General features: G+C 38.9%; 1 protein-coding gene across 3 annotated transcripts in view; it reads left to right on the top strand.

The window, feature by feature from the left end:
• The window catches only part of BBS9 (Bardet-Biedl syndrome 9), a 415,930-nt gene extending 393,820 nt beyond the window's left edge, over positions 1-22,110 (top strand). For all 3 annotated transcript variants that reach the window (XM_008686478.2, XM_008686476.2, XM_008686479.2), the window contains exons 22-23: positions 21,350-21,460; positions 21,677-22,110. In XM_008686478.2, coding sequence (XP_008684700.1) covers positions 21,350-21,460; positions 21,677-21,708 — 143 coding nt within the window. In that variant the 3' untranslated portion in view covers positions 21,709-22,110. The remainder of the gene's footprint in view (positions 1-21,349; positions 21,461-21,676) is intronic.
• Positions 22,111-22,535: the final 425 nt, after the last annotated feature.

Here is a 22,535-nt window from a genome sequence, read left to right as displayed (position 1 = left end):
ACAATTGCTTCAGGGCGCCTTCAGCTCAGGGCGTGATCCCAGCGGTCTGGGATTGAGCCCCACATCAGGCTCCTCTGCTGGGAGCCTGCTTCTTCCTCTCCCACTCCCCCTGCTTGTGTTCCCTCTCTCACTGGCTGTCTCTCTCTCTGTCAAATAAATAAATAAAATCTAAAAAAAAAAAAAAAGAATAACAATTGCTTCTTAAAAATTCTTGATAAATGTTATCCACTGTTATCATTATCTCTATACTTATTTATCATAGTTATTACTATTATTCTTTAAAGTGATCCATGAAGAACATGAATGTAAAAGAAATTAGAGGAGGACATTCCTGGCAAAGGACATAATTTGAATAAGAGCAAAGGAGTGTGAAAAACCAGAGCTTGTTCCAGAAACTACCTGCAAGATCTTTAGAGTGAGAGGGGTAACAGAAAATGTATGGGTGTTGTAACCCTGATAATTGGATGTTTAGTTTTATTTTTCAATTATTATAAATACTGCTGTGTCCAACATCTGTATGAGGATACAGCTTTGATTATTGCCTTAGAGCAAAGGCCTAGAATTGAAGAAGCTGTTTCTGTTTTTGGCTTGCTCTCCAGGAATTTCTTCTTGATTTAAAAGTTCAACAGTGACTTTTTGGTGCCTCCTTGACATCAGTGATTATCATTCCTTTTCATCTTTGTTGTTACCAAAGTGGAGACTGGAATTTAATTGTATATCTGTGACTATTAATAGGGTTGCATTTAAAAAATATTTGTAGCCATTTTTTTTTGTAATTTTGTAATAATTTGCATTATTCCTATTATGTATTAGCCTTTTATATTTTTCCTTCTGTGAATTACTTCTTCATGCTTTCTCATGTTTCTATCAAATCAGGTAACACTTTTTATTATTGATTGAAGAGTACTTTGTATCAAAAAGAAATGAACTCATTTTCTTTAATATATGTTACAAATATTCTTTCTGAGGTTTTATTTTTGTTTTAAATTATGCTTAAGGTAATTTGTTTGGATTTTTTGCTTTTAACCTGACTTCCTTTTGATAGTCAATTCTATTTCATTTTTTTCTCTACTGATTCCATATATTTGGTTTTTTTCTTATTTTTTCTTCTTACATTTTTACCTTAAGCTCTTTTAACCATCTGAAATTTATTTGGTGTATCTACCTTTAGCTTTTTCCCACTATTTTACCCAAATTCCAGCATAGTTTATTGGATAATACATCGTTTGCCTCTAATTTGAAATATATTTGTTAAATATACTAAATATCTCAGACACTCTTCCATTTTCCTCTCCATCTATTCTGACACTGATAGCACTGCTATTATAATTGTCATAATGGTATAACAGCATTTACTTAAGTATTTATTTGGTATCCTTTTGTGTTTTTGTTTGTTTTTGAAGATTTTATTTATTTGAGAGAGGGGGAGGGAGAGAGAGAATCCCAAGCAGACTCCTGAGTGTGGAGCCTGATGCAGGTCTTGATCTCACAACCCTGAGATCATGACCTGAGTCAAAACCGAGAGTCAGACGCTTAACCGACTGAGCCACCCATGTGCCCCTATTTGGTATCCTTTTGAATATAATAATTCCTCCATTGCGTTTCTATCTGGATATTGTTAATGTGAAGGGAAATGATCAAATATATATTCCAAGAATATGAAATAAAGTCTATTTGAATAGGTAGAAGATTGTATGTATAGGTATATTTTTGATATATTTGTCTTTTATATGTATATTATATATATATATATATAGACACACATATATGTCTTCCATCTAGTCAGATAGATTTTGTTTCATATTCTTGGAAATATTTCAGGTATATAATTACATCATCCAGAAATTATGATCATTTAATCTCTTTTCTAATACATACACTCTTTTCCTTTTTTCTTATTCTATTGCCTTAAATTTCTAGAACCACATTAAACAATAGTAGTGATAGAAGGCCAAGACCCTCATCTTTATCTTGACTCATGTCTTTATGTGTTTATCTGCTTTACTCATAAATTTGATGTTGCCTGTGAATTTCAGATAGCTATTCCTAGTTCACTAGGTGTCTTCTTAAATTGAAAGTGCATGTTGAATATTATCCTCTGTTAAGATCCTTTCTGATATATTGGTTTGAAGAATTACGTTAATCGAATAATTCTATATTCTTGGAATAAGTTTTTGTTATTGTTACTTTTTTAATATATCATTCTTAGTTTGATTTGCTCTCTTAATTTGGATTTTTGCATATATACATGCATGAATTGCCCTCGAGGTTTTTTTCTGTGCAAGTTTGCACTGAGGGCTTTGTCAGAGTTTCCTAGCACAGTTCTGCTAAATTTGGAAAACAGATCTTCATGTAAATGTTAAATGTTCTGCTACTGTACAGCATCATGAGAAAGATAATTTATGATAATTTTTAAACCATTTTTCTTTATTTTTGTTGTAATTAAAATTTTTCATCTGTGAACTCCTTTGACATTTCCCAACTTGTAGAAGACTGATTTTGTGTTTTCCTCAGTGTAGTTGGAAAAGGCATTATCTTCCACTTTACTGTTTCACTTCTTTCTAATTGTAAATCCTATCTACTCTATTGAGCCACTTCCTCTCCTTTGTAATTTCATTCCATAGAAGCATCCATTAACTCTGAATTCTTTTTCAACAGTCTAAGGGTCTTTTTAAACTGTCTAAGAATCTGTCCTCACTAGTGACTCTTAAAGTTACTTCTGTGCTGATTTCTTTTTTGCTGAGATGAAACCTCAGTCATTTTCCCAGACCCTTTCACTTTTCTTTTGAGCAAGAGGTAGGGGTGAGTGGGTTTGAGGATATACGGTACACACCATGATCCTATTTTGCCAATCTAAAACTCTTATTCTTCAAACAATAATTCACAATCCCAATGTGTCTTTTCTTTCTGTCAGGGAGAAGCAAGATAATGGAATGGTTTAAGATTTGGGTTTTGGAGTCAGCATATAACAGATTCTCTCACTCACAATGTTTGTGACCTTGAACAAATCAATTTAGAGCTTAGTTTCATCACCTGTGAAATGAAATACTAATAACCACCATTTTAGGTTGCTGAAAATGAGCAACCATGTAAAGAAGTAGCACTATGGCTAGCACACAATAGATACTCAAAAATGGTACTAATGTAATTATTGTCCAACTATCATAAATACGCCCCTAATTCTTTCCCTTCATCATGGTCTTCTCTCTCATATTCCTATGCAAAAATTACATCTAGTTTTTCACCTCTCTCAACCCACAGTCATCTGTGTTATGCGTACTGCACATTTCCACCTGGTACACTTGTACTGTTTTGAAGCCCCCTCAATTTCTGCCTCTCTCTCCGTACCGCAGTGTGCTTTGGTGGAAAATGCCCACAGCATGGAAGACCCAGGTTCTCCTCCTTACGGGGTCATTGGCTCATTGTCTGACCTTACGTCAGTCAATCTTCATATTACTTATTATAATAACTACCCGTTTTTGAGCATGGCTTTGTCTCTGGTGCTTTATATAATAATGTATTTACTCGCCACAATCATTTGTTAGGAAGATATTATTCCCGTTTTGCATATGAGGAAATAGAGATTCAAAAGTTTTAAATAAGTTACTCAGGAGCTAGGTCGGTGTTTACCTTGGGCGTGGGGGCGTAGAGTTTTAGCTACTCTACCACTCAGAGCTGTTGTGAGGACCAACGTCAAGTGAGATTGTTTCAGACACTGTGGAACGGGATGCAAATTGAATGGTCCCATCAGCCTAGTGTATGCCCTTATCTTCTAGTCACCCCCTTACATTCCCAAACATTCTGACATGTGTGTTGTGCTGTGGGCTGACCATCCTCATTCCCTCTGCCTTTTGCACGCCCTTAGTCTTCCTCCATCTCTCCCTCCTTTCTTTTCTTCCCCTGTGGCATTCCCACAGAGCTGCTCATCTCAGCGTCTCCCTTTTCTCAGCCAGAGAGACCCCCTCCTCTCCCTGAAGTTTTCTTGCCTTACCAAGCATTCCTCTTCTGTGTGTGACACCATTTAAAAATTGTTTTCATAGCTTAACTGTAGGCAGATAGCTTCACGTTTCCCCTATGTTTATAAACGTGTGGTTTGAGAGAGGGCAGCACAGGATGTATAGAAGGTAGGAAAGCAGAGAAAAGAAAGTGTTCGGCAGGGCTGCTGTGTTCCATCTTCAAAGGCAGTGGAGCTGGGGTTAGTCCAAGTTGTTTTACAATTGGAAGAGAGTCACAGTACCACAGTTTGGATGAAACCTGGCTTTTTATTGCCAAAAAAGTGTAAGATGGAAATGGAGGTAAATGTGAATAATTCACAGTAATGTTTAAACTTTGAGGATATTTCACCTTCTCTGGAATTAGAGATTTATGTTAGTAAAGAGTTAGGGAGGAATTTGAAATGTTTAGGTTACCAGAGTGTAAAAAACATCGTCGTTATTTATCTAATCTTTCACTGGGCTTGCTTTTAAAAACACGTTTAGATTTGAAGTAGCCTGAGAAAAATAAACTGTTCCAGGCTAGAACTTGATGCCCCAGTGGAAATAAGATGGATCCTTTTTCATTCGTTTTGAGAAATTTCTCAAGCAGACAGAAGTCATTGTACCTTCCTCTGCAGTTCTTTCATCCACAAATGACTGTTATCAAGAACTAGAATTACAAGCGCCCCAGTACTTTTTAACTTCAGCTTCTACACAAATTGCTCCTGAGATCTTATTTCCTTTCTGGGCTGGACGTTTTGCTGTTGTGCCTCCTCGGTCCCACTGGTTCTCCGTGTGTTATGATCGGTAAGGTTCATTTCTTAAAGACAAGTATCAACTAAAGTAAGGAACTTTTTGAGAACCATTTCTTTTTTTTTTTTTTAAGATTTTATTTATTTATTCCACAGAGATAGAGACAGCCAGCGAGAGAGGGAACACAAGCAGGGGGAGTGGGAGAGGAAGAAGCAGGCTCATAGCGGAGGAGCCTGATGTGGGGCTCGATCCCATTACGCCGGGATCACGCCCTGAGCCGAAGGCAGACACTTAACCGCTGTGCCACACAGGCACCCCGAGAACCATTTCTGGTTCACAGAGCAATCAGGTGTACTGGGGAGTAGGAATAAGAGTTGCTCTACTACATTCTGCTGCAATTACTTTCCAACCACCCAGTGGGAAAGGCAAATAATATTATGTTAAAAATAGAATGAATTTTGGTTTCCATTGCTCCCTCCTAATCTCTTAGCCTAAATTCATTCATTCAAGTCAACAAATAATTATTATGTGTCTACTGTGTGCCAGGCATTATTCTATTTGGGATATAGCAACGAACAAAACGAAGATCTTTGCAGTTTTGGAGCACTGAATTCTAGCAGGGGGAGACACTACACACCAAGCATCATAAATAAGTAAACTATGTCGCATATTAGAAAATAGTTAAGTGTTAGTGTTAAAAGGTGATAAGCACTACAGAAAAAGAAAAAAAATGTCGGAAAGGGGGCAGTTACAAGATTATGATTTTAAATTGGATTGTCATGGTAGGCTTTGTTGAGGAGGCAACTTTTGAACAAAGACTTGAAGAAAGTGAGGGATTTATCCATGCATAGATCAGAGGGATAAGTGTTTGAAGTAAAGGGAATGGGCCTGGCGTGTTCCTGGGACAGCAAGGAGACTAGCGAGGCAGAGTGGTAGGATATGAGGTCAGAGGAGTCAGATCATGTACAGCCTTTCGCAGACTTATACTTTTTCTCTGAGTGAAATGGGGAGGTCCATTTTGAATGGAGGAATGATGCAATCTTACATTTAAAAAGGATCCATGGCTGCTAGATTGAGAATGGACTGGTAGGGGGCAGGGGGTCAAAGGTAGGAATGGGCAGTCAGTTCAGTGGTTACTCAGTTAAGTACTTTAGCAATAATTCAGGTAAGAAATGATGGTGGATTGCACCAGAGTGATGGTATAGTAGTGGAGGTGGTGAGAAGTGGTCTGATTCTGGATATCTTTTAAATACAAAGACAACAGAATTTACTAACAGTGGCTGTGATGTGTGAGAGAAAGAAAGGAGTCCAGAATGACCCCAAGGCTCAAGACATTGCAGGGGTGGAGTTGAGATGAGAAAGGCTGTGGCAGAACAAGTTTGTGGGGGAAGTCAGGGTACGGTTTAGGATATGCTGAGTTTCAGATGCTGCTGTCTCTCCAAGTGAAGATAGTGAGTATATAGTTGGGTATATGAATCTGAAGTTTAGGGAAGAAGTCTGGACCGTCATTATATACTTCGGATTTGTCGGCACGAAGTGTTATTTAAAGCTGTGAAGCCGGATACACACCAGGGGAGTGATTTTAGAAGAGATGAGGATCAAAAACGGAGTGCTGCATCTTCTAATTTGTAGGAGGTTTGGGAGAAGATGGGGAACCAGCTAACGGTATTGAGAAGGAGCATGTAGTGAGGTGAGAGAAGAAATCAGTCGAGTGTGGTATCCTAGAAGTCATGTGAAGAAAGAGGTTCAGAGAAGATGGAGTTATTAGCCTTGTCAAATGCTGCTCAGGAGTCCAGTAAGTTGAGGGCTGAGAATTGTCCAGTAGATTTAGCAACACGGGGCTCATAGTGATCCTGATAAAAGCAACTTAAGTGGTAGAGGCACAGGCTAGACTGGGATGCATGCACAACAGAAAGGAAAAGAAAAGACTTGAAAACAGCAAATTCAGACAACTCTGGAGAAGTTTTGCTGACAAGAGGAGCAAAGAAATGGAGGAAGATGCAGGAAAGTGTGGTCAAGAGACAGTAAATTATTCCTGATTTGATCCTTATTGTTGTCCATGATTATTTATCTAGACTCCAATCTTTGTTCTTTCTTTACCAAGCTGTTATTTTCTACTGGTCGCTTTTTTTTTTCCCTCAGACCAGATGACCAATTAAGGTTTTCCTTGACTAATGCAACAGTTCATTTTTCTGGAGGTCAGATAGCTACAGTTGCTGCTCTCCACCTTGAAAGTCGCCAATCTCCTTTCCTTACAATGAGAATCTCAGCCTTAGGTGAGGGAATTTTGGCAATATAAGGCAAAGATGATGATGATGATAATAGTAGTAGTATTATAATACTTGTGTATCACTCACTGTGAGGCAGGCACTATTTGAAGTGCTTTACATAAATTAACTCCTTTGACCTTCACAATTACCCTGTGATCTAGGTACATTTACTTTCCACATTTTACAAATAAGGGATTTGAGGCAGAAAAATAATCAAGTAATTAGTTTTGTTTTGTTTTTTTTAAAAAAAAAAACAACTAATAATGGTGGGGCTGGGATTAAAATTCTGACAGTCTAGCACAAGAGTTTGTGCTCTTGAAGCAACTGGAGAATTTTCAGAGCAAGGTGTTAGCCAGAGAGATCTCATTTCACATGACATGAAAATTTGTTAGAGTAGATGGATTAAGTTTTTGAGAAACAGGGTAGAATATGGGACCTAATCGGGCGTTTCCCCAGATTGACTAGCCTGTACATTAGCGGGCTGTCGCCAGCCGCAATCCTGGAATCGTGTGGTAGAGCTTTCTTCAAAGATAACTTTTTAAAAGACTGTTTCCTGTGTGTTTCTTCAGGTTTCATGAGTTCCTTTTGGATATGTGTGTGTGTGTGTGTGTGTGTGTGTGTGTGTGTGTGTGTATCGTGTATCATATATGATATATATGAGATATATATATATGATGATAGTATATATTAAGTACCTACTCTTTGCATAAGAGAAAAAAATTATCTCCTTCCCCCTATGTGTTTATTGTCCTGTGGGAAGCTTACTTGTTTACCATGCAGGCTAGAGAATCATCTGGAAACTGAAATAGAAAGGATTGTATATGTAAATGTAATACGTTGCTATTTTTTAAGGATCTTAAAATTTCTGTATCTTTAGAGATGAGGTATCAACTAAATGACTCTTTGTTAAGCATTATTTCTTAGAGCGCTGGTGGTGAGCAGTTGCCACTGAATCCTTCATTAATAATCCCTTCCTTTTCCAGAAGGACTTGCCAACACCTATAAAGTATTCACTAGGAGAATTAAAGCCGTATAAAAATAATTGGTGTTTGCTTTCTTCAAGGCATACATTTAAATACGTTGCTTTGTTCGCTTGCTCCTTGGCTGCCTCCTATGTTTAGTAACACTAGGTCAGCAGACTTCCTCTTTTAAGGTTCATCTGCTGGCCATTTCAATTTCCTATGAGAAAGCAAACCTACCACTCTTTTACCCTTTTATCTTAATGTTTCTTCCATTTATGTCATATTATCTCGTGGGTTTGCATTTCTCAGTAATAATGGCACTGCTGGTAAATAGAAAACAATGAATGTGATTATGCACCTATCATCATCTTCTTCTTCTTCTTCTTCTTCTTCTTCTTCTTCTTCTTCTTGTGAACCTCTTTTAAAAATTCTTTTTGTGATCTCAGGAGGGGTGGTCATCTGTGACAGTAACTTATCAGGGATTTCATCTTTTTAAAATTGTTTAAAATTTTTATTTGCTTATTATATTTATTTTATTTTCATTCCAGTGTGGTTAAAATCCCGTGTTATATTAATTGATTTCATCTTAAAAGGAATGCATGCATTATTTTCAAGTGAATTATTTTAATGTGTCGTTGACAGTTTGTGTTTTGGCCACTTGGTCCAGCTGGAAACATTCTGCCGCTGGTCTGCTTGCCCCAGCCTCAGTTTTCACTTGAGCATTTTTTAGAGTGTCAAATATAAATTTGTGTCGTCCTCATGGCTTGCAGTTTCATGTGTAATGACTAATGTATATTGGGGGTTAATCATGAAAACAATAGCTAACATTTATTGGGAGTTTACGGTGTGCCAGGCTCTGTGATAACTATATTACAGGCATTAATTAGCTTAATCTTTTTCTCTCATAAGATAAATGCTATATTTTCTGCATTTCTGGGAAAAGGAAACTAAGGCCTAGATTTATGTGACTTTGTTCAAGATACAGTGATACTTGCCATGCAATGCCCCTTTTCAGGATATCCCTCTCTGCGATCAGTGGGCTAACTTATCATCCTGTGTTCATTTCCCTTTTCTGCAAGATATGACGTTGTTTAATGGACTATTTTAGAAATGTATCACTAGACAATAAAGTTGCTTTGGAATGAGTCCTGAGTGTTTATTCAGGTTCCTCATTGTATTTGAAGAATATGATGGAACAGGCCCTCTCCAGAGCCATTGTGTTCTTTTCTCTTTTCTTTGAACCTGTTTGTAACCAGAGCGACCCAACTGAACTCTTCATTTTGTAATCACTACCTAGACTCTGTCATTATTAAAAACAACACAATTTGGTCAAGATTATGGTTTTTAATTGGGTTGTGGAAAGAAACTCAAGTTGAAGAAATGTTGCCAGGATCACTGGGGAATTAATAGCCACTTGATGCAAGAGGGAAGCTGTGAAGAACACTGGCTCTCTTATTATGTGGTGTCCAGGCAAAGTAGAGTTATGCTCTTACTATTTCATTTCATTTTTTGAAAGAAATTATTATTGCAGAACTATTGGCTTCCTTTCTTTCTCAACTGTAGCTATAATGTTTTATTTGTGCATGTGTACTTTTGAGAGAGAGTTGGTCTCTGAAGTGGGAGTTAGGAGAGGAAAGTATTTGAAATGGAAATGTCTTAAAATCATGTCTCTTTCCAGTTGTACATTGGATTTCCTTAGTATTTAGAAACAAAATGGAAATTAAAAACCACTGTCACCTTCTTTTTGAACAAGAGAATACTGTACTTATCAGTAGAGAAAAGATCTAGTTGAAAGACAATAGATCTCGCATTTCATTGCAGAGTGCTCCCGACATTGATCAACTGGCAAGGAAAAGCAAATATTAACTTTCTCTTCTTCCCCACCTTCTCACAATGGCCGGGTAGTACTTTTGTATTCCTGTTTGGAGGATTTAATGGCCTTGTTAACGTGTGGGGAAACATTGTGATTGGAGACTTTAACAAAATAGTGAATAGGTTTTTTGGTTTTTTTTTTAAGTTCCATGTTTATGTTGTTACTGGGTGTGTGTCTTTCCAAGTACTCCAGGTTAAGAACTAAATGTGTTAGAAAAACAGATGTAATGCAAATAAATAGGAAGAGTTCCAATTTCCTTCAGTGAGCAAAGCTCTGAGTTCCTGAGCAGTAATTTTATGGTACCTTTTCTCCATATCAGAAGGTGTGCTGACCCCAGCTTCTTTCTCCTGACTTGTGTCATGACTGATTAATGATCTATAGGGCCAGACAACAATTCACCTACATATGGTAGGGGGTCATAATCCACTAATGTAGTGTAAAGATCACTCTTGCCAACAACTAATTGGGGAATTCACTTTATGAAGCCCTGTTTACAGACTGACATCTGGAGAAATTCTTAACCTGGATCCATTCCAATCTATAGGATTTATGGACTGCACTTGCTTTTTTGTAAATAGGACTCTTTTTCTGCTTCGTACATTCTGTTTACATGATTATCAATGGATGAAAATGGCTATGTTCCTATATTTCTTAATCCTCTGTACCAAGTGGACCTGAATTCTAAATGGTGGTCTAGCTAAAAGAATACTTAGACACCTATCATTATTCAAGTTGTGGAAACTTAATGCCAGGAGCACCCTGCTCTCTGAAATCCAGACTCTGACTGGAACCCTTACACCCCAAGGGACTTAATATTTAGCCTTTATGGGGATTTTAAAACTTGTTGAGACACATGCTAGACCTCTTAAAGTATATTAGACTCCCTTTTATTCACACACTTGGTCTCTGCTGTGAGGTGTGAAATGGAAATATTTTCAAACATAGGTACATGCATAGTCTTGAACACATTTTAAGTTCTCACTGTGTGTGGGAGGATCAAAGCTTATTATTAAGCAGCAGAATTGGATTCCCAAACATTTCACAGGTTGTCATGTTGGACACATATTACAGTGACCTTCACCTGCCTCTCTTTGCTAGCCATTATTATCTGTTGCTGGTGGATGAGCTACTGTTGATGTGGTCAGCATGGCATCTGCAAATACTGGAAAAAGAAAAGTTGTAGAATGGACTGAAACAAAACACAGGAAAGCAAATATTGTATATTGGAACTGGACACCTAGAACTAGATAGAGAAGCATTTTCTTCTTTTGCTTTGCTGAATTTTGAAACTGTAAAATTGAACCAGGTTAAGGGTGGGGTGCTTTCACATTACAAAAAGTAAAGGGCAGAATGGAAGTGGAGATAAGAAAGATACAGACCTATGTCCTCCAGTTCCTCCTTTAGAGTAGCAGCATCATTGTATGATATCAACCTGATTTACCATGCTGTGGTAAAAACACATTCAGTGATGTCGTACATTCGTGACAGCTTTATTTCCAGGATGTGTTTTGATGAGGTCTGTGCCTGTTGTATTTATTAACTGTCATATATATACATATATATATATTTTTTTTCCTGAACACATCTGCTCAGTAAGCATCCTTCTAAACCCAATGTCACAGAAATGTTGGCTCTCCAAAATCACTCTTTTTTTAAAAAAAAGATTTTATTTATTTATTCAACAGAGATAGAGACAGCCAGCAAGAGAGGGAACACAAGCAGGGGGAGTGGGAGAGGAAGAAGCAGGCTCACAGCGGAAGAGCCTGATGTGGGGCTCGATCCCATAACGGCAGGATCACGCCCTGAGCCGAAGGCAGACGCTTAACCGCTGTGCCACCCAGGCGCCCCTCCAAAATCACTCTTAAGCACAGGACAGAGTTACACATGCACACACACACACACACACACACACACACACACAGGTCATTAGTCATAAAATTTCCAACAAGCATAACCTTACCACTTATGATGTGCTCTTAAGGAAATGTCAAGTCTAAGTATGGGACAGACCAGACACTTTGATCTGAAGTCCAACTTAGAAGAAGAGAGATTGGTGGGGGATCCATCAGGGAAGTGCAGCCCCATTTTTCCTCCAGAGCTTTTTGCTTTTTATTTCCACTGTAGCCCTTGTGTACATCTTTAATCTCTGTTTTATCCACAACTCTTCCTAGCTATACCTCTTACTCTGCATTACATTTTCCTAACTGCCGATGTATTTTTTATGGTTCAATATTTGATCATCTACACCCTCAGTAAGTTGCCCCAAATATCTTACATAGGAGTGTGTACACAGAATCATAGCCTACGCTGGTGAGTCATCCTTTCTTTTCCTCTTTCCTTTTCATCCTCTGTCTCCCTCTCTCTTCTACCTGCATCCTTCCTTCCACTGATCCATTTTGCTGAAAAGTTTCTAAATACTCAGCTAAAATCGCTATACAAATGGACAGTAGGATACTTGGCTTTCTAAGCTCATGCTGTCCTTGGGTTAGAAAAAAATATATTTAAAAACAATCAGGAAAATGAACAGTAATAGAGAATTACCAGAAAAACTTCTATACACGTCTGTATGCCTGTTAGCTTGTGCATGTTCACACTCACACACGTATAGATAGATAAGGGGGGATAAAGAATAAAACATTTCCCAATGCCTATATTTATAGAGAAATTTGTAAAGTACTACTCATAGTCTATTTGGGAAGCTCTTCACACTTAAGATAGTGAAATATTCTTTTCAAAGCACCCATTCCCCACTCTTCACATGAATTATAAACCTTTGAAATGAAATCTGAATGTTAACCTCAAAAAAATACTCTACCCGTCAACTAAATCTTAATTAAGTGAAAAATATCACTGGTGTATATTTTTGAGGTTTCTGCTGTTTTTAAATCTAAGTGGCAATTCAGGCCATGTGAACAGATGAATCTTTGCCTTGCAAGTCAGAGCAGGGTCTGGGATCATTTGTGATTCTCAGTGTCACCTTGTTTGATTCATCTCACATATATGAAGAAAAAAGAAGAAAAGGTTTTTTCCTCCCTGAAGGGATGGAACATTCTCACCCATACACCTAATTGACTGCAAAGGTCGCCGTTGCAAGAAAATAAGTCAGCAAAGTCCTAAAATATACCCAAAGAACAGCTTGCCAACCTGCTGGATTTTCTGTATCATTGAGAGGAAGTACTAGTTAGGACAGCCAACTCACAAACAAATCCATTGAGATCTTTCTGGAAAAGGAGGAGTTCTTGAGAAAGCTCTAGTGGTTTAGGAAGCAAGAGGACATTAGGGGCATGAGCTACCCTCTCTGAGGCTCTGTTTTGATATCTACTAAATGAAGGCAGTTGAACTGAAAACTAAAGTTCTTTGATTCCACAAAAATGGTGCAGAAGTACATCTTGCCAAAAAAAATTAATAGAGGGCAGAGATGATAAAATATACTGTGTGCTAAGCACTGTACTGGGTGTACATGGTCTCATATAATCCTCCCAGTAGTCCTCGTTAAGACCCACTTTTTTACAGATGGGGCAACTGACAACCTGGCCTGGGTCCTGCTGCCAGATCCAGCCTGGTGCACTACTGTGAGCTTCACAGTCTAGGTCAAGTTTCACTGTTGGCCTCCTTCCCCTTCAGTGGCCTCTCCAGTCACCGCCCACTTAGCTTTCACTTTTGATAAAAGGAAAGATAACCCCCTGGAGACAATTCTAAAATATTGGAAACCTTAAGAATTTATAAAAAGAAACTTCCTATAAAAATTTTTCCCCAGTCTAGTCATGAGAAAAACATCAGATAAATTCTAGTAGAAGGGCATTCTGCAATATGCTTGGCCAGTACTCCTCAAAACTGTCAAGGCCATCAAAAACAAGGGAAGTCTGAGGAACTGTCACAACCAAGAAGAGCCAAAGGAGATATGACAACTAATGTTGGTGTGGTATTCTAGATGGGATCTTGAGCAGAAAAAAGATATTAGGTAAAAAGTAAGGAAATTTGAATAGACTATGGACTTTGGTTAATAATAATGTATTAATATTGGTTCAGTGATCATAACAAATGTACCACACTATTGCAAGATACCACAATAGGAGAAACTGTGCAGAAGATACTAAGAATTCACTGTACTATCTGCTAAATTTTCCTGAATATCTAAAATGGTTTTGAAAAGTAGTATATTAAAAAAATGTTTATCACTGCCCAAACTAAAAAAAAAAATATTGTAGCAGTAGGGTAAACAATATGCTTTTTTGAGAGAGAGTGAGCATGTGAGAGAGAGCGAGAGGGTGCACACGAGCAGGGATGGGGAGGGGGAGGAGGGTGGGGCAGAGGGAGAAGCAGACCCCCACTGAGTAGGGAGCCCAATGCAGGACTCGATCCCAGGACCCTGGGATCATGACCTGAGCCGAAGGCGGATGCTTAACCAACTGAGCCACCCACGTGCCCCAACAATATGCTTTTAACTAGTACTACTTTTGCTACTACTACTACTACTACTACTACTACTACTACTATTACTTCTTCTTCTTCTTCTTCTTCTTCTTCTTCTTCTTCCTCTTCCTCTTCCTCTTCCTCTTCCTCTTCCTTCTCCTCCTCCTCCTGCTCTCCTCCTCCTCCTCCTCCTTCTCTTCTCTCCTCCTCATCTTCTTCCTCCTCTGCCTCCTCCTCCTTCTAATTGTTATAGTAATACTATCAGGTGATCTAATAGTGTTAGATACCTCTAGTTTCCTTTAGAATTAGGATACTATGCGAAGAGCAACTTTCTGTGAGCCTTGTATTAGGCCAGGGATTGGCAAACTATTTATGGTCCGTGGACTAAATCTGGCCTACTGCCTGTTTTAGTAAATAAAGTTTTATTGGAATACAACCAGTGCTCATTCATGTTTACATATTGTGGTTGGCTGCAATTGCACTACAATGGCAAAACTGAGTGCTTGCACCAGAGATCAGATGGCCTGCAGAGTTTAAAAAATATTTACTATCTGGTCAACCCCTGGTTTAGACTATTTGGGTTATAAGGTAGAGAGTGATACAGGTAAGCAGGGCCACCGGGATTCACATGAGGGTAAGATCAAATATCAGAACTCAGCTAATCAAGTAGAAGGGAGAGTGTAAGGTAGGGCATGAGTAAAAGAGAGTAGTCCATTTCAGAGGTGGCCACATGTTTAGGTTTCTGGGCACTTTCTTTTTTTAGCTGCAGAGCTATGTCTTTGGCCCATAGGTGTATCAGGCTGTGTGAACTCTACCCTTTCAGACTCCCACCTTTAGGGACCTTTATCTTGGCCTATTTACTCTTCTTTTAGTGTTCCTATCTTTTACCTGAAAATAAATAGTCAAAACTTATTGTGTTTTTCAATGTGCCAGGCACTTACACACACTCATCAATTTATCTCTTATGAAGTAGGGATGCCATAGTCTCTATTTTATAGATAAGGAAACTGAAGCTCATTTAAGTGAAATAACTTGCTCCAGAGGATTGATTGGCTCATAAATGCTGTGCCACAGTTTTAAACAAGGATTCAAAACATAACGTTAAACCCACTACACCATGCCCACCTTTAGTGCTGGAACTAGCTCTCACTAGCTCATGAGAGCCAGTTGTTGAATTTTTAGGAATTCTGTGAGCTAGTTGATAAATTCAACCATTATTAAAAACTAAATTATGTATATTTATAATCAGATACATTGTATCAGGAACAAAGATACTGCAAAACTACTATTTTACTACATTTTACTCTATGCTTTTGGTGTATTTGGTGTCTAGAGTCTATATGGTGGAAGTGCTAACCGTGTGCTCCCGTGCAGCTCTGCCAGGCTCTTACTTGGGGATGTCACTTTGGTTGCTTGAGATTGGCCATGCTGGGAGAATTTACACCATGGACATGGGCAAACACTACAGATTAGGGCTTTACTTTTCTCTCTTGCCAACTAGTTATATATTTACCAGCGTATCAATGATTACCTTGCATTCTGATTTTGATCTCTATCTAGTATTCTAGGGGATAATCACATTTGTTTCTACCTGTTCTCCTATCTTGACCTTTGAATTCTATGACATTTATAGTTAATGCCACAGTAGCAACCTACAGAGAGGACCTGAGCTCTTTTTTATTATTTTTATTTGTTTGTTTTTCTGACAGTGGGTAAAAATTCCTTAGTGTAATTCCCTTGTTGAGAAAATATGTTCCACCTGGTTAAGGAGGAAGTTCAGCCATTTTATAATTTGCAGAGACAGGTTTGAGGATAGTTTGGACTCCCTAGAAAACCCTAGAGTTGCATTATCTTTATAAATACAGGGTGAGCTCCTATTCAGAATTTTAGGTTAGGATTTTTACTTAAATAATTTCCTGGCTACATGAGGATTGCTAAATGTATTAATGTGTTATTAACTTGCAACAAACCAAATTTTTACAGCTAGGTATGGTTAACACAAATGAGCTTGCACGTAATTTGGTAACATGAATTCAGAGGAATAGGCAGTGTAGTAAAGTGCCTCAAAAACATTCTCCTAAACATCACTGGTGTAGTCTGCAATTTATAGACTATCTTGTTCCAAATGCTCCTGTGCTGATTATTCACAATTCATGATACATGCTGCATGTTTTAAAATTTTACCTGCAGGGGTTTGCTACCACTTACAGCATTATTCTCTTATGACAGTGTACCCAGAGTACACTGGGTACTCCTAATCCCAGTTTCCCTTAATGAATCTCCTCTTAGAGCAATGAAAGAGAAGTGGATCCCCATAGTTGTGGCAGCAGCAGGCATCAGGGAACCTGGACATCTTCCACTGGCAGGGAGATGGAGGCTGTTCTGGACACTGTGCAGTGAGGGAGCTGCCAGCCAGATATTTGAGTAGAACAGATATCACATAAGTCGTGAGAAGCCCCTGTTGTTGCCAAAGTGAGTTTGCTGGCTATCTGAACTTTAGATAGTTAAGAGTTTGCTGAATTGTTATTTCTAAAATCTAATTCTATATATCATAGTAATTAAGGTAGACCATATCTTGTGTCACTGCTGTTCAAAGTGTGGCCAGAAGACTGGCAGCTGCCTGTAGACTTACTGTGAAGCTGAAATTGAGAGTGAGTGTTCAGAAACTTGTAGCAGTTGACAGAGTACTTTTACAAAGATTAAGTCTATAACTAATAGATGAGGGTTGGCATATTGTTCATTTCATTTTTCTAGTAATTCCTTTTATTGTTATTACATTTTACAAAAGTATTAGTTTAGATAGATTAGAAATTTTAAAAACTGGTCTTTTTGAGAAGCATGGCTGCCATGGCAAGAGCTGGCCTACAGCTCATATAGACTTGCTCTGTGACCTTTGGCAAATGATGTAATCTTTAGGTTTACATTTAATAAATTGAGACTTTCTAGCAGGCCTGATACTTAGTCTTGCAAAGCTAAGTCAGGAATGCAAAAAATGTCCAAATTTTTATTTTCTTTATGAGCAAGAAGGTGGGAAATTCAGTCTCAAGTTATTATTGCCCACCCCACCCCCCCGGCTCCCGGCTCCATGGGGCTCAGAAAATGAGGGCGCAGTCCTGTCAATGACCCCTTTGCCTAAGCCCACAGCAGAGGCTTGGTGGATGAGGGAGTCCTTTCTGAGGTCGGAACGCCTGATGCCCAGCCCTCCTTGTGCCCACATCTCCATCCCTTGATGCTGTGCTCCCATGGGGTGGTCCAGCCTGGCTCTCTTTACCCCTCTGAATTACCACTAGAGAAAATCTTTCCTCAGAGACACTTTCATATCTTCAGTGAGCTCAGGCTATGGAAAACTAAGGCTAGGAAAGAGAGTATTTTCAGTCTACTTTTGATTTGGCCCCAGTACAAATTTCTGAGGCAAGGAAGCACAAATTGGCCTGGAGAAATTTGGGGGGAAGAGGCACAGGGGAGGGAAAGCTGAAGAAAAACCACCAGTATCAGTACTTTTGTAATTGTAAAATGGGGCCAGTAAATCCTTCCTGATTGGGTCTGAGGATTGAGTAAGCTAATGTATTGGGAATTCATAGCCAAGTGCCCAGCACACACTAGGTCCATAGTACTATGATTTCCAGATCAGGAGGTCCCTGGCTCTCACTTGTTTTTGCCTATTGGCTCTTATGTGTTGCACACACAATGTGTGTTTGGATGATTTCATCCAGCTGTGGTTTTTCTTCCCCTTATCCTTTGATGATACAGGCTCTAAGCCAAGGGTACTTCATCTAGCATCTGTGCAACCCAGGCTCCACTTCCATGGATGGACTTCAGAGCGTCTCTGATAGTCTGGAAGTTTTATATTTTATTTCTATTATTTACTGTTTAGTCTGAAATTTTTAACAAGCAAATATTTTTTTCCTAACAAAAATCTCATCAGATATACTCATCTGTCCTTCTTAGCGGATTCAAATGCAGTAGCTGGGGAGCGAGGACTAAGATTCTGCATTTTCTAACAAGCTCCCCAGTGATATCCAGTGCTGTGGTTCCAATGATCTCACTTAAAGTAGCAAGGCCAAAGTGGCCTTCTGACTTTAAGGATGTGCCTTTCATTGCCGATTAACTTCACCAAATTTACTGTTTTCTTTTTGTCCAACGTATCTGGTCATCAGAAGCAGCCATCCTATTCTGGAATGCTTACAATTATAAATATTTCCACTCCAGAACTATTCAGTCTGCCAGTCTTGACTTCTACATGCACTTCATTCCAGTTAGTCATGGATGAAAGCTTGCATAATTACATGACAGGGTTATGCCTATCCTGTTTGCTCCCACCCATATTTCTTACACATAGGTGGGCAGTCTAACCACAAAATTCCGTGTTGAAGGCCTGCTTTTTAGAACTATTTCCAGTATCAGTGATTTTTGCAATAAAGCAGAGCCTGAGGCAAGGATTAAAGTGATAGTTTGTTTGACAAACTCAGAGAAGGGAGGATGAGGAAAAAGGTAAGGGAGTCAAGGAAATATGTGATGTAATATAAAGTGGTTCATCCTGTGCTGATGACCACTTGTCTCAAAGAGTCATGAAGAGACCCAGCAGGTACATCTACCCAGCACACAGCACTTTCCTGGAGGTTGGAAAAAGAAAAAGAACAATTCAGAGTCCATCTGGGGAGAGGCAGGAGGGGAATTCTCTGACCAGCTTTTTCCCTTTTCCCATTTTCCATTGGTCAGGATGCCAGATCCCATACCTTATTCTTTCTTCCAAAATGGAAGGGCAGAAACTCTAGGCATATGGTTGGTCAGTATGGCTACATGGAGACATCCCAAAAAAGGGGGCTGGGATTCCCAGGGCAAGTGATGACTGGTCAGCCCTGCAGTGGGATTTGAGAGATTTTTTTTTTTTTTTAATCTCTCTGTCCTAAGGACAAGGCAAAAAATTTTTGCCAAGAAGAAAAGAGGAAATTACATAAGTTTTTCATAGTCTGCAATGACTAACTTGTCCTTTTATGTCCATGTGATTAAAGAACTAGGAAGTGCTTTTAAGTCTTTATCCTCTGTCTTGCCTCAATATTGAGTCAGAGGGAATGAAAAAGGTGGACACTACTTAATCAGTGGAGACCTGCCTCTCTCCACAAATGTGGCAGACACCGCTAACAGATCACTGCAGTCTTCCCATTTGTTGGCTGGGTATACTTCCCCACTCCTGAAGTTTCCTGTGTGTGAAGATAGCTATATGAGTACAACATTCCTGGCCTCACCCTGCTTCCTCCCTCCCTCTGCCTCAGGGATGCCTTAACCTGATATGTGAGTGTGCAATGAGAAACGAAGCCATTCTTGGTCCTTTTTTTTCTTGAGATCACGTTCTGTTCTGCAAGGAACACATCCCTTCTTTCTGTTCTTCCCTATCATTAGTCTTACAGAAGTACTTCTCCCTCACCTCCACATACCCTAATTTTTTTCTCAATTGGGTGAGGGGCCAGGAAGAGAAGGCTGCTATTTCTTGGGCTTCCCCAAGGTCCCAGAGCCTCAGAGCCTTCCCTGGCCTCATAGTACTCTAAGCATTGCTCCCCTGGCCGTCACACTCAGTTAATTGCCAGGTGGACTAAAACCTGCTGACACCTGAGACCTGCAGCCACAGTACCTCTTTGGCTAATGCTGCAACTGAGGAGCCATAAAGTAAGTGGTCAGATGACATGCGCTTTAGGGGTTGTCAGGCGTCGGTGTGAGTTCAGTCTTATGCCTTACTCCTTAGGAGCTGTGTGACCTTGGCAAGTTACTGCATCCCATGAGATCTGTCTTCTTATCTGTAAGATGAGAATAATATCTATTTCATGGCTTCTAGAAACTAAATGAGATAATATGGACAGGGTTTCTAGCATTTAGAAAGTACTCAATAATGATAGTTATTATTACCATGATATACAGGCTTTGGAAAGAGTTTAAAAATACGCCTGGTCCTCCTTCTGGATGGGGCCCTCACCATTTTCAGATATAGCCAGGCACGTTCCATTGCATTGTTGGAGAATTCTAACATATCCTGTTGGGGAACCTCTGAGGCTACCTCTAATTCTTATTTTATGAACGTGGAGATGCTTTTCTCTCAAGTTTCCCTTGGCATCAATTTCTTTTTTCAGAGTTGATGCAGAGGGATGAATGGTAAGGTGTATTCTCCTTCAGACTTGGGATCTTGCCACTTCCCTCTCATTTGAATGATGTGGTTTACGACTCAGTGCTGCGATACCCTGTCTTTCCTCATAAACCCCCTCATGCATAAAGCCAAACTTGAGTACAGAGGCTTTGGACTCAGTGTATGAGAAGCCTCAGACAAGGAAAAGAAAAAAAAATCACACTACATTAACAAGAAGAATGGCTTTGGAAAAAAATATGTGTAGTATACAGCATGTCAGTACATTTCCAGGAAATGATAGCAAATTAGTCAAATCAAGTTACAGATACAGTCAAGAAATTCTCACACGAGTTTCCCCTACAAGATTTGGGTGAATAAAATCAAATGACTTATACCCAATATTTTAAAAGTGCAATGGTGCTGGCTCACCCGCAAATCACCATGGAATTGACTTAGAATTGAAAGCTTCCACAATGTAGCATATGGCTTTGCTGCTGAATTATGAAGTGTTTGTGTCTGTACTGTGAGGTGCTGGACGCAGGGATAGAATCGAAGTCCAGAGAAATAACACCACAGTCACCATCTCAGGATACCAGCAGCCTTCCTCTTTGCTCAAGAAAGGTTTCATTCCCTTGTGGTCAATGTGCTTTGGTTTTTATAGTTTCTGATGGTGCCCTTATATTACAGATGTCACATATGCTATAGGTTTTGTCCTTTCTGACTTCAAAAAGAATAAATTTAAAGACACCACCATTGCTGCTGTTGCTAAGTGATCTCAGTATAATATGTCTTTGGGGGCAATAAACTCATTCCCAGTATTTTCACCAAAGAGAGACATTTAAAATTATTCTTTTGGTCTGCCCCTGAAGATTGTTGTCACATCGTTTGTTATCTTTATGGTTGGTATGTTCTTAAGCTGTGGTTGCCGCGTGGAGAGGCAGATTTTCCTACACATTGCTTAAAATATTCTCTGTATTTTTTCCAACTAGGTGGCTGTACTACCATCCCAGAATCAGACTTAGAGGAAAGGTCAATAGAACAAGACTCCACTGAACTGTTTACCAACCACAAACACCTCATTGTAGAGACGCCCATGCCTGGTAAGGAAACGGGTGGCCTTCACCAGTGATACGTCAGGGACAGCAGCACTCTGGTCAGTTCTTGTCATATCAGAGACCATTTGGCAAACTGCTTGTTTTCCAACTTCTTCATCCTTCCTCTCAGCATTGGTGCAGCTGAATTTGATCATTTGTCTATTCCTTTAAATATTGAAAATTCTCTCTCTCTCTCTCTCTCGCTCTCTTTCTTTTTTCTAGAAGTTTCACCCCTCCAAGGAGTCTCGGAATAGTTCAAGTAGAGTTGTCTGGATGAGGGGAAGATGGCCTTCCCAAGTCTGATCCTGTGTGGACCTCATGCCAAGCACAGATGTAGGGCTGGTCCAGGTGCTTCATCCATCTCACCTGCTTGGAGATGATACTATGTAGACATGGGGATTGGGATTTTTTGATTTTGCTAGGAGGACTTATAATACCATGGACAGGTCAGTTGAAACTTGTCTTACCAGGAAAAGCTGTTGCTGCTTTTTGGTCATCTGTATGCTTATAGCCATCGGATATAGTGAGAGGACATCTTTGGGGGACAGACTTTATAATGCAGAGACCTAGATCCAAAGTAATTTGATACCCCATTTTTTTCACAGAATTCTTATATAGTAAATGTATCAAATTTAATAAAGCATCTCATTGTCCAACAATATCTTGGATTTGATTTATAATTAGAGGGTTTATAGTTGGTTTCTCTACATTTTTTCTTCAAAGGAAAAAAACTGAAAGGAATTGAAAACTTTGCTACTCCATGGTAAGACTCAAATATAATTGTTTTATAAATAAACTACAGAATTTTCATATGATCTATTTACTCTATTATCCTAAAAATGGAAGAAGGTAAGTTTTTAGTATTGTACAAAAATGTGAAAATAATTTTAGGGAAGATACAATATTAACATCCTTTTTAGATTACTCCATGGTGACACCTTTTAAAAATTCAGGTTATAAAAGGATCACACATTAGAATTAAAATGTAAGGTTTTTATATTCAAGAAATAAACAAGACTTTCCAATTTCAAGTTAAAATTACAGTTTCAAGACTGATTTAAATAAATTAAAAATAAGTCTG

Source organism: Ursus maritimus, unplaced genomic scaffold, assembly GCF_017311325.1.
Source record: "Ursus maritimus isolate PB19 unplaced genomic scaffold, ASM1731132v1 scaffold_3, whole genome shotgun sequence".
In the NCBI taxonomy this organism is placed as follows: domain Eukaryota; kingdom Metazoa; phylum Chordata; class Mammalia; order Carnivora; family Ursidae; genus Ursus; species Ursus maritimus.
This window is presented reverse-complemented; position numbering and strand designations above follow the sequence as displayed.